Source organism: Syngnathus floridae, chromosome 3, assembly GCF_059516105.1.
Source record: "Syngnathus floridae isolate MCC-2025c chromosome 3, RoL_Sflo_1.0, whole genome shotgun sequence".
In the NCBI taxonomy this organism is placed as follows: Eukaryota; Metazoa; Chordata; class Actinopteri; order Syngnathiformes; family Syngnathidae; genus Syngnathus; species Syngnathus floridae.
The window spans coordinates 11,707,828-11,719,640 of NC_142415.1; the positions used below are offsets into that span (position 1 = coordinate 11,707,828).

The 11,813-nt window shown below is 38.1% G+C and overlaps 2 protein-coding genes across 3 annotated transcripts in view; both read right to left on the reverse strand.

Moving 5' to 3' along the window:
- dennd2b (DENN domain containing 2B) overlaps positions 1-4,865 on the reverse strand; it is a 31,826-nt gene extending 26,961 nt beyond the window's left edge. Inside the window, exon 1 of one of the 2 annotated variants that reach the window (XM_088370847.1) lies at positions 4,728-4,865. The gene's annotated coding sequence lies outside the window, so the exon portion shown is untranslated. Of the gene's footprint in view, positions 1-2,043; positions 2,449-4,727 lie in introns of those variants that run through there. The other variant, XM_088370846.1, reaches the window with a different exon arrangement.
- Positions 4,866-6,302: 1,437 nt separating this feature from the next.
- Positions 6,303-11,493, reverse strand: tmem9b (TMEM9 domain family, member B). Its single transcript, XM_088370848.1, has 5 exons — positions 11,241-11,493; positions 10,340-10,431; positions 10,159-10,267; positions 9,539-9,673; positions 6,303-7,263 (listed from the first exon to the last, which is right to left on the reverse strand). Exons 1-5 carry the CDS (start codon positions 11,310-11,312, stop codon positions 7,108-7,110), a joined length of 564 nt encoding a protein of 187 aa, XP_088226974.1. The 5' UTR covers positions 11,313-11,493; the 3' UTR covers positions 6,303-7,107.
- Between the last annotated feature and the right edge of the window lie 320 nt (positions 11,494-11,813).

Below are 11,813 nucleotides of genomic sequence, written 5' to 3' on the forward strand. Positions count from 1 at the left end.
CTTAGTGTGGTTTTTAAAAGGCTCCTTTCCATGGAATTATTTGAAACCCAAAACAAGGCATTCTTTCTGAAGACTATAATGCTCATGCACCTCATATTTTCATAAAATCAGATTTTAATTCGACAAATACATTTACTCAATGGCTAGAAAATAAAGTCTGTCCCATTAAAGTGTCCTCTTCCATCAACAACTATATCAGCAATTCTTTCAAATATGTATTAGTACTAACAATCATAGATTTTTTAAGAAATTCTGCATGTACTGTTTTGTTAAATTTATCACAATCTGGATTAGAGCAAAAAAGAGCTGCATCATGCCCAAAATGACCCTTTTTGACACATTTGGTATATCTTTAGTATGGATAAGGAATTGCTTTGGGCCCAATACAGACGACCCCTTGTGGGACACCACAGTTTACTGGTGATTCATTGGCATTTAGTGTTACTTATATCTAAATTGATCATCATCCTAACATAATGACCAAGGTATTTTTTTCCAGTTTTTACAAATAAATGATTGCTTGAACTAATGATATAGATGATCTTAGCAAAGGCGACCACCATCTCGAGATGTTTATTAAATTTTTGGGGGCGGTGGGCTAATGGGGGATGATTTTAGTTCTTCAATTGATCTACACTAAAAAGGTTCTTTCATTTCCACATCTATCGGAAAAAGAATTTAAACATGCTATTTGTGAATTGGGAGTTAAAAAGATGTATGACATGATTTACAGGTGTGCGTAGCCGGACACGCACGCCTCAGCCTTGGAAAGAGATCTTTTATTGTATTTTTTTGAATGAACAAGAGTCCCTTTCAGGGAAAATGGGGAAAGGCCAAATTCTCTCTTGAATTACTGAAAAGGCACCAGCAAAGAATCTTCTCAATAGATTTTGTTGTGGGTCCTTTCTAGCAACACGGGACAGTGTTCAATATGCTCTAGAGAGAAAATGTATTATATAGTACACATGTGAAAGGAAATTACCAATAATTACCAACAGGTAGCAATTTTATGTTTGCATTGCTGCAGCCGCAAGGTTTAATTGTAAACAAAACATGTGTGAAACTATTGTGCGTTAATAAAGATGAGTTAGTGAGTCAGTCACTGTACATATTCAAATGTATTGCACATAAATAATGCATTTTACTGAATTTTAAAGTTATCACTAATTAGGTAATTAAAACTGCTCTGGATTTAAAAGTTTAAACAAGATCTATGCATGGTTTCAGAACTTATTCTCTTATGGGTGACTCGTTTTCCATGTTTTAAGTAATGAATGAATGATTTTTTTAAATTTTTAATTTAGTGATACTTTCATGCACCACTAGGGAGAGCCCGTGTACTAATAGTGCTCCTCATACTACACTTTGGCAGTCACCGTGACTGTGCTGCAGAACTTTTAAACTACGTATAATACAAAAATCCTATACATTACTAAAACACATTAAGATATCAAACACACTCAACATAAGCAAAATGGCTTTTTAAAACTTCATACCATATCAAACACAGAACATGCACTGCATTAAAAGAAGAGGAGCAATTTCTACAATCACAAATAACTCTCACAATAACAGTCACTGGAGACAAAACAATGTGATTCACTCTACTTTATCTTGCATGAAGGTTTAGGGGAAAATAAACATTCCCATTTCCCTTGATCCAAATTCCCAAAAGTGACTCACAGTCACCCTAAGTCACAGAGAACTTTGAGAACTGATTTTGGTTTTTGAGGACTTTTTATGAGGATAGACCTTTGGGGAGGACACGCAACTACCTCGACTTGTTAGTCAATGAAAACTCATTCCACTCAGACATAAACAGAGCAGATAGATGCTATGTTTAGCCATTTAGATCCACTTCATCGTTAAAGATGACCAAATATGGTCAAGTGGAGACCACTTTTTCAGACGCACCTTGAAACTTTTCACAGCACCTCTGCTGAATTCTGCAGCTACAACTTGTTTTAGCAACCGTGCAGCCTCGCAGATCGCTTTGAACTCCGGTGTGTGTATTGTGTTTTGTTTTTGTTTTGTTTTGTTTACCTCCGAGTAGTTCCTCGAGCGCATGACGGCTGACATTTTGAGATGTTAGTCCATTAAAGTTCTCCGGATACCTCTCCTTTGCAATAATGTCCCACTCATGTCTTTACAAGTAATACTGACCACAAAAAAAGAGAAAGAGAGGAATGAAGCTCTCCAGCCTCTTCTTTGGAAGGCTGGACTTGTTGCCATGGAAACGGGTAGCTTGCCCCCACTTTTGTAGTGATTTGGCCCCGGCGTCTTCCTTCTCTTCCTCTTGCAGGCATTCACACTCGCTCTCTCGCCTTGTTTATTGTCACGGTGGATGAATGGCAGATTTTGGATGAATATTCACGAGTGGACGTACGTATGCCGGCAGGGAGCAAAAATCTCACGAGGACTTCAAGACGTCCACTCACTAAGTCTTTCATAAACACTCACTGAACACACTGAAGGCGTTTGTTTCAACTCCGCGATCTATTACGTTCACCGTCTTCTAGTCATTAACTGAGACACTTGCCTAAAAAAAACACAACTATGTCCACCCCGTTGTGCAACTATTCAAAATCCGTCATATCCAATTTGAAACTCCATGCATCCTTTTGTCCTCACTCGTAAGACCATTCAGCTACACTCACTGAACTCACTGAAGGCGTTTGTATTCAACAACGCGAACTATTAAGTTCACCGTCTTCTAGTCATTAACTGTGACGCTTGCGTAAAAAAAAGAAAAAAAAAAACTTTGTCCACCCCGTTGAGCAACTATTCAACATCCGTCATGTCCAATTCCATAACCCAAACTCCATGGACATCCTTTGTCCTCACTAGTAATACCGCTCAGCTACAAATCAGCAAGTGTTACAATGCCTTACTGTTTTTTTTTACCTACTACTGGTGCTACTTTGAGCCTATTAGTACAAAATTTAACCTTACTTAAACTGTGCAGGGTTAGGCCCAAATACTAGTTGCGTATTAAAATATGCAAGTAAAAAAGCTGTTTTGTTTTGAACATTTGGCCCACATTATGCCAATATGTTAAAAAAAAGATAAGTCAAATTGTTTATTCATAATTTTATGGTTGTAATAGGGCTGCAGTGCATGATTTTCGTTTGACATTTTCGCCCCAAAATTCCATGGGGTATGCACATGTGAAGGTAAATGGCCCGTTGCATTATGGGAAAAGAATTCCAAATGAAAATCATGCACTGCAGTCACAATAAAACAAAACTGCAAATAAACAATTTTACATATCGTACTTTTACTTCGGTGCTTCACTTGTATTGACAATATAATGAGTAGAAGTATTGACAATATAATGACACTATCAGAGCACCAAATTGTCTTCCTAGTGAGGACAAAAAGCGTCTCGGTAGTCTACATAATAATAATAATAATGATGACAGCTGCTGTTAGCCACATGTCCTCTGTTCTCCTCAGGCCTCATTTGAACTTAGACGTTGTCCTCTGCGCGACTTCCCTCAGGAAATAAAACAGGAGCATCCACCAATCAAATCCAAGCAAAACTCTTCACTTCAACACATGGAGTGGCGTAGATTTAAAGACTTAACAAATGTGAATTTCAAAGTGAGCTGAGTTAACAGGCAATGCTTGCACACCTGCTCAATCCGCCATCACATTCATGATGTCAAATAAAACCGCTGAGCTCTACATGTGTTTGTTTAGGATTCAACACCAAGCCAAAATCCTCAAACATCTAAAGAGGATTATTCCACACAGCTCCGGGGATTTTGCCACCTTCTCTCCAAAAATTCATCACGGATGCTCTCGAAAAGTTGGAAACATTGAAGGCTTTGGCGAAAATGACTTTCTTAGCTGTCATAAATGCAGCGCCTTTTTACAATGAAAAGTCCATACATCCATAGTTGGACCACTGATCAAAACCACACTCACGGTCAATTTTGCATTAGTAATGCAGAAAAATCTCTGGTCATTTGTTTGACCTCAAATGTGCCCATTGTCATTAAAAATCACCAATCAAAATATTAGCAAAAGCTTTAATCTGGGCCCATTGTACGGTCGTCGATAGTCAAGCATCTGAAATGGAGGGGCCTGGGAATTTAGAATGACATTATAAAATTCTACTACTTAACCTCTGACGCTTCACTGGTACCACAACGAGTGCTCACCAGTCGTTGTCATAAAAAGCCGTGCAGTAAAGTCATACATTGCTGGATGGCAGTATATTGGTGAAAAGTAAAACCCAGTCGAGTGTGGCCTATTTGTTCTACTAGTATGCTCAGTTGTCAAGTCTGAATTGTTTATTGGTCACAAACTGAATCCACCGAGTCATCAAATGCAATGCAACTTGTTGAGACAAACAGTGCTTGAAAAGAGGAAAACAAGCAACAAGTATGCATCGATTTAACCGCGGGTGGTTTAGATTGAGCCATTTCATAGGCTGAGGCGCTACCTGTAGGCCAATTGTTGTAAACGCAGCTTTCTACTAGAAGTTTTTCCTATGCGTTAGTTAATGTGACATTTTGTGATGGGAAGACAAATACAATGTTACAGAGTTACGAGATCTTCAGTCGCTTTGATCGTGTACAATATGGAACAAACAAAGAACACCGAAATGTCTTTAGTCGGACACGCAATCACGGGTGGCTGACAAAGTTGGAGAAAAGTGTCAACTTTTCCAGTTGATGTTGACGTTTACAGCATCAAGTGAAGAAATGATCAAGCTCTACCTGTTTGTTTGCGTGGTTGACGTGTTTGCTCAGTGATCCATTCTCCAGCACTGTGTCGCTCTTCTTTGCGTGTGCAGCCCGAACACTTTTTTTCCTCTCCGGTGGAAAAAAAATCGTCTCCTCCGTGGAACTGCAGGGACGTGAGGAAAAAAAGTGAAATGGACAGGAAACGGTGACGCAACGTTGTGTGGATCTCGTCTCTGGATGAAAAGATGCGAATGGTGATTACATATTTGCTCAAGGATCCGCTAATTAGATGTGCCGCTTGAGTCCAACGGGATGAAACGAGCTCTTGATTTTACCCTGTGCGCTTTTTCCAATAGTTTACTTTTTCCCCTTCATCAGTTTAACATGGAACTCCGAGATGATGATATAGCGTGTCGCGCAACTTCAGCAAACACCGCGCGGCTCATGTTGGTTCCACATTGTTGACTCAAAACTTTAACTCCTAAAACCTTCCCATAACTCGACAACATTTAGATGATATTTTGGCGCATATGCATAAGTCAATATATGCACATGTGGCTACGGAACTGAAAGCAATTCAAGAGGGATTTTCCTGGAAGTCAAAGCCAAATGTGTTGTGGCAACGCGTGCTGAGTGAACAGTGTCATTATTATGGAGGCAATAAAAGGGAATATTAAAAGAAATATAAAAAATATACATTTATTTTGATATTTATTATTTCTGTTTTCACTTGTATTTTGTAATATATCATTTTTGTTGTTTTGCTTGAATTTCCTTCAAGATTAATAATACAACCACCGGCTGTTTTGTTCTCCCCCCACAATGGATGTAACATTATCATCTCCCTCTTCAATTCAAAAGGTCATAACAGTAAATCCAGAGTGACACGTTTAAGGATTAAAGCCAATCCAAGTACGTATCTGCACTTTTATGGCTTAAAAAGTATTTGGCATAATTGGCCAAGTGGAAAAACGGCACACATCCCAACAAAGCACATTGCTCGTGCATATTGATGAGAAGTCTGTTGTTACGACATGCCGAAATCAACTTTTATGCGCCGCTCTCTGCTCGGATTGAAGCCAAATGCAGCAAAAAGCGGGGGTAGAAATCAGTGTTTCACAGTGCAGGAAGTCTGATGACCTAAAACACACACGCCAAAGCAAACCGAGGGCTTTTCAAGACAAACAAATGGAATATTCTTGGCCAAGCAAGTCACCTGACCTCAACCCAAATGAGTCCCACAAAATTGCAGTCGAGGGCTTGCGCAACAGCCGATGGGAAGCCACGCAGCAGCTTGTGACGTCCGTCTGGGTTCAACTTGTAAAAATCATCTGTATATAAATATCAGTGGCTTTACAAATGTTGATGTGGAAATGAAACATGGTTTTCATCCCAAAATACAATGAGGTGAGGTTCCACTTCAGAGTCACATGATTTTGTTTGCCATCTATTGTGGTGGTGCACAGGAAAATTCTCAAAATAGTAAGCGTGTGTCTGTTCCAGATAACAAACAAATGTGACTGGATGCATTCACTTGGGTACGGACTGCACCTGAAGGGAAAGTTCACCACGATTTGGAGTACGATTGACTAAATGGCGACGGCACACTTGCAAGAATCACAAATCTTCACATCCATTTATTTCAAAGTTGTAAGGTAGCACACGTGTACAATGGTTAAGAACACTTTCAGAGGTCTCCCAAAATCAGTTAATAAAATAACTCTAGTGTGGGGTGTCCATCTTGACAAAACGGAGTCAATTTAACGGAATTAGAACGTTTGTACTGTACATCTTTTCTCCGTCTCTACATCAAGTTCACATTAGTCGTCACTCAGTAACTTTCTGTCCCAACGTGGAATCCATCTGGTGGATGTCAGGCGCATAAAGTTAAAAAAAAAAAAAAAAGTAGTCAAAACGTCACTAAATATTTACTAATAAATAGCAAGAGATCACCTACACCAGAAACTAAGATCAGTGAAGTTGTCAAATATATTAATTAGTGATTTCCAGTATTAGCTGTCACAAAGGGAAACGCCTACATGAGATGTCTTCGGCCTCTGCATATCATATTCTGAAAGACAGTTTAGTGCGTAGAATACACGAGATGATTCAACACGGCGCTGGTCCAGCAGTAACAACAAATTATCGCCGCCTAAGGTTTTTACCTGCTATTTATTACTCACATTTTCATAATCGATTCCCCGGAGACTTGTTGCCTCTGTGCACAAGTTGGGATGGATTAAACACAGTGCAACAATAGAAATACGAAAAAACCTCTTGCTGTCCCTTTTGATCTACTTTGTACTTCAGATTGACATTTACGGAGATACAAACCACAAAATGACAAAAGGAGAAGAGATACAAGTCACATACTCTGTCACAGTGAGTTGTTTTTTTTTCGTCCTCTTCACCTTTAACTGAGGACGACATGGCGATCAAACACAGACTTTCTCTGTTCCTGGACCTGCCTCCTCCAGCGCTGCTGAGCGTGTTCGACTTTGTTCAGCATGTTGGGCCGCGAGTGTGAGCGAGACAGGACGTTGTGAGCGTTAGCGAAAGGCTGCTGGTCCTGAAAACACAGATGAGAGGAAGGAAAATATAAAGGTTCTAATAATAGTTACTACACATATGACATTCCGTGCCTTATATTCCAAATATTTAGAATGTGGCACATTTAAATTTTTCAAAAACACAGCACTTCGGTCCACATGAATTATGAACAGTTATAAGTCGTTAGCCTAACTACATAGTTGCCTCTGGCATCTTGGAACACACACAAAAAAAAATAATCAAGAAACAAGAAAAGAGTGTCGCACTAGAATCAGTGGATAAAAAAAAAAAAAAAAAAAAAACTATGCACTGTCACACCTATGTTCAAATACAAAGTATAATGAACAATTGCAAATAGTTAGCATAATATCATAATTGCCTCCATTTAATGGCATAATCGGCCAGGGTAATTTTTGAACAGTTTTGGAAAATGGGGGGGGACGGGACAATAACAATAGTCTATTTGCACTCCAGGTGAAATAAAGTTGATATTTTCCTGTTCAAATGCAATAAATTATGAAGAGCTTCAAATCATCAAGATTTTTGGGCTTCTGATCCAACTTCTTAAAGGCGTGCTCTTTCTGATACCGATCCGGCATCAATACCTCTCCCCTGCTTTTTTTTTAATTCAACCTTAAAACGTGGAAAAAGGAATCATATATGGATGAAAGGAAGAGCACAGTTGTTTCTATTACAGTTAAATTCCCTTTCTATAATATTTTTCCCCCAATTTAATTGTGCAGGTTGTAGGTCACATTAAGTTTAACGCTTTAAAAAATTTTTTATTCAGTATGTCCCAAAACAATGTCACTTTCAAAGGACATTGAACGCACGACAGCAAAGGAAGTCCAGGTCAAAGATTATATTAGTTCATGTTTACTGTTAGCATTTTTTCCATCAACTGAAGCATTTTTTCTATCAACTGAATTTTCCACCGTGCTAATTTGCAAGCTCTTTGAGTGCCAAAAACTCTCCTGAGGACAGTTTGTACTTACTGGAAGAGTTTCAATTTCTACTCAGCATTTATTTTTTCCTCTAATGGAAGTATTAGAGACTAGAAGAATTACACAAGTATAAAGAGTGCACAATTAAGGTTACAATGCAAAAAAAATAATGCAACAAGTTTAGGATTAATTTTAATAGAAAAAAAAAGTTAGTATAATAGATCGTAAAATATTAAACAGTTTGAACATAATTTCCTGCACTAATATAATGGGCATCGTGTCTCGTCTATGGGCCTTGGCCAGCAGGGGGCAGTGTAACATACATACTGCAGAAATTTGACGATGAAAGGCAGAAGAAGACTGCCATAGCTGAGATGCAGCAATAATGGCATTTTTTTTTTGCAAAGGACAAAGGATATCTGTGAGCATTGTTAGGTTGTCAGTTTGCCATTGTTGCTTCTATTTGTGTCCAACATAGTAGATTGCTGTTTATCACTTCACTGGTTCTTTTGTATCAAACAAATTATTTTGGGTGCATTACCTGACATGTTTCGGCGGTTTCTTCCGCCTTCATCACAGTCTGATATAAAAGAACCAGTGAAGTGATTAAAAAGGAAAAACAAGATGAACTTAGTACAGCGCTTGCTGTTTATGATTACAGCTATATCAACGCTAGTTTTGTTCCCTGTTGTTTCCCTTTATGTGTCAGCATTGTTTCACTAAAATTCTATGCAACAAAGTCCTTAAATAAATAAATGGCAGCATAAGTGACGAGCTCCAATGAAAGAGCTGTCCATTATTTTTGTAGAGGCAGAATGTTTGACGGAACTCTTGTACAGAAGTGGATTTCATTTTATTTTGCAAGTGTACCCAAAGTTGATTGTTGGTACGTAAGAAGAGGGATATGACTGCATTTCCAATCTATCTAAATAATGAATGTGTTAAGAGCAGAAGAACTAGCGCACTAATGTGCGTGGGCACTCAGATGGATCCTACAGTCAGCTCACCCACTCATTACATCTGATGCAGCAAGAGAATTATTTCAAATAACACATTAATCCTTTCCACTCACAATTTCTTGCTGCATTCCATTACGAAAGCTACTCCATTTGTTTCTTCTGAATCCTACTTCTATCGTTTACGTTTCAGTATTTCAGACCTACAATCTCGTTAAACTTGATTTAGAAGTTTGGTGATGGGGAAAGATTTAACTTAAACACACAAACCCTCACAGTTAGATGTTTGTTCAGTGAATGTTTGAATAAGAAAAATATTATTATAAGACAATGGCCAGTGGTTAGGAAGGGTCTAACTTTTAAGCAACAAATGTTGAGGATTATGATCACATACCCCGACATCATCGTCACTTTGAATGAGCTGTGAGTGACCAAAGAGACGTCTTTTCAAGATGGGCTCCAGGAGTGTCAGGTAGACCATGTAGAGAAGCAGCAGGCCCAAAATGGACAAGTAGATTATGATAGTGACCTTAGGTAGGAGGAAAATTATTGGTTAAAAGAAAAAAGGGCCAAGATAATTCCATCTCCCGTGGACCATTTTGGGTAATTTCCATGGGAATTAATGAGAAGAAAAAGAAATCAAGTAAAAATGTGAACATTTACTGTACAAACCATATTCTATACAAATTATGTGATGAACAAAAACCCATTTCAAAAGTCATTATATAAGGAAAATTGATTAATTAAAAACATAACTAAACAGAATGTCTTAAAAAAAAGAAACATCATGATTGCATGCTTCAAATAAATTGACATTGTGCTGCTCTTACTGGTGCGCCCACCTCGACCACCAGGAGGCAGTGGAACACTTGCATATTAAAACAACATCAGAAATTTTACGAAACAAATCTTAGAATGAAGGTTTGAAATGTAGATTAATACTTCAGCCAGCAAAGAAGGACTGTATTTCTGGTTAAAACACTCAAACAGTAAATAGGAATGCAATGAACCTACCTTAATAGTGTCTGAACTTCTTTCCTCATATTTACACTCGCAGCGTAAACAGTAAGCCTCCACATCCTTTCCATCCACCGGCATTGGGTCCACTACATGCAGACAGTTACTGGAAAAGGCAAATACACATTAAAAGACATTTGTGCCAGGAAAACTTTCATCCCTAGCGAGAGAAACATACCAGTCTTTAAGAGACACATTCTGCTTGTAGATCTGTCCCTCGATTTCTTTGTATGGTGGACAGATGCATTTGCAACGGTTGTCTTCAGAATTCTGTGAGAGAATATAATTTGGTGTTATTATATCATATGATTTCAACCTAGACATATATGTCTGTTATCATTACGCCCACATTTTGACATTCGACTGCTTGCACATTCCTGAACTAATAACGGCTCACAAAATTCAAGACATGAAAGGAATCTAAGTTTATTATTCCCAAAATTCTCACTTTACCCAAAATTCACCTTTTCCACACAATGAGAAAATATTCAAGTGAGGGACAGCCAATATGTGGCATACTAGTCAGGAAAAACTGTACGAGTTGACAACTGCGTAATCCAAGCACTAACTGGTGACAACAACATTCTACTACTTAACTTCTAGTGCTTCACTAGTAGTGTGAAGTTGTCAACAATATCCTTCAAATATGTGTGTCATACAGTAGTGGGATCATGGGGGGGGGATTACTAGTAGACAACCATTCTACTAGTACACCCTTGTTGTTTACTGCGCTGAATGTTGCTAGTTTAGGCCGACTGTATAAGTACTACATTGACATGACATCAATAATGTACTGAATAAATCCTCTAACGCCTTTCTATAGTACGATAACATTGACATAAAGCCACATTAAAGCGACGTAGTCATTGTACTAGTAACATGGGACCTTACACTGGATATCAAAAATAAAAGCTCAAAATGATTCACGCTGCTAAGACCTGCAAATAGCAAAATTGACTAGAGGACCGACATTTCATATTATTTATCTGACAGTCACTGAACGCGTAAATGAGTTGTATTACATGAATAAAAGCTTTTATTTAAACCATTTCCCCTGTCCCGGCTAGCGTTAGCCTTACCGTCGCTGTCACTTCGCTTAACAGCAAAACACACACAAAGACAAAAATCTGTAGAGGAAACACGGCCTTCATTTTAAAGATATTTACAGTGCACAAAGAAGTCGAGGAAAACGATTTCCACGCAGCACGACGGTAGAATTGTTTTCTCTTAACGTATGGCTAAGTTAGCCATGATGCTACTACACAGCGAGATAAACTGCCTTAAAGCCTCGCAGCAGCTGACTTGGAGCTTCCGGAATATGGCGGCCAATTTCCACACATCGCCCCCTACCCAGATATTCTTTTAATTATACATTTTTGTAATTTTTTTCTCTAAAGTAATTTAATATCATTTTAAGCTACTTTAACACTGCGTAGTTTGAACAATGGTAAAAGGCGTTGAATAAAAAGTACCAAAGGAAAATAAATCTTTAAAAAATAAATCAGGTCTTAAAGATTAAATTATATGAAAATTAAATCATTAAAAAGTTTAATTAAATCTCATTTAATTTAAATGCCAAGGATATTAACTTAAATGCTTCGAAGATCTTTGTTACAGCTTAATGTGTAAATTGATTGTTAAAATTAAAAAAT

Excerpts from the sequence above, each read along its gene's own strand:
- tmem9b (XM_088370848.1), bottom strand. The coding sequence starts at position 11,312 with ATGAAGGCCGTGTTTCCTCTACAGATTTTTGTCTTTGTGTGTGTTTTG. Across the intron at positions 9,674-10,158 it reads GAAGTTCAGACACTATTAAG|GTCACTATCATAATCTACTT; the intron begins GTAGGTTCATTG and ends CTCCTACCTAAG. Across the intron at positions 7,264-9,538 it reads AAAGTGACGATGATGTCGGG|GACCAGCAGCCTTTCGCTAA; the intron begins GTATGTGATCAT and ends CTGTGTTTTCAG.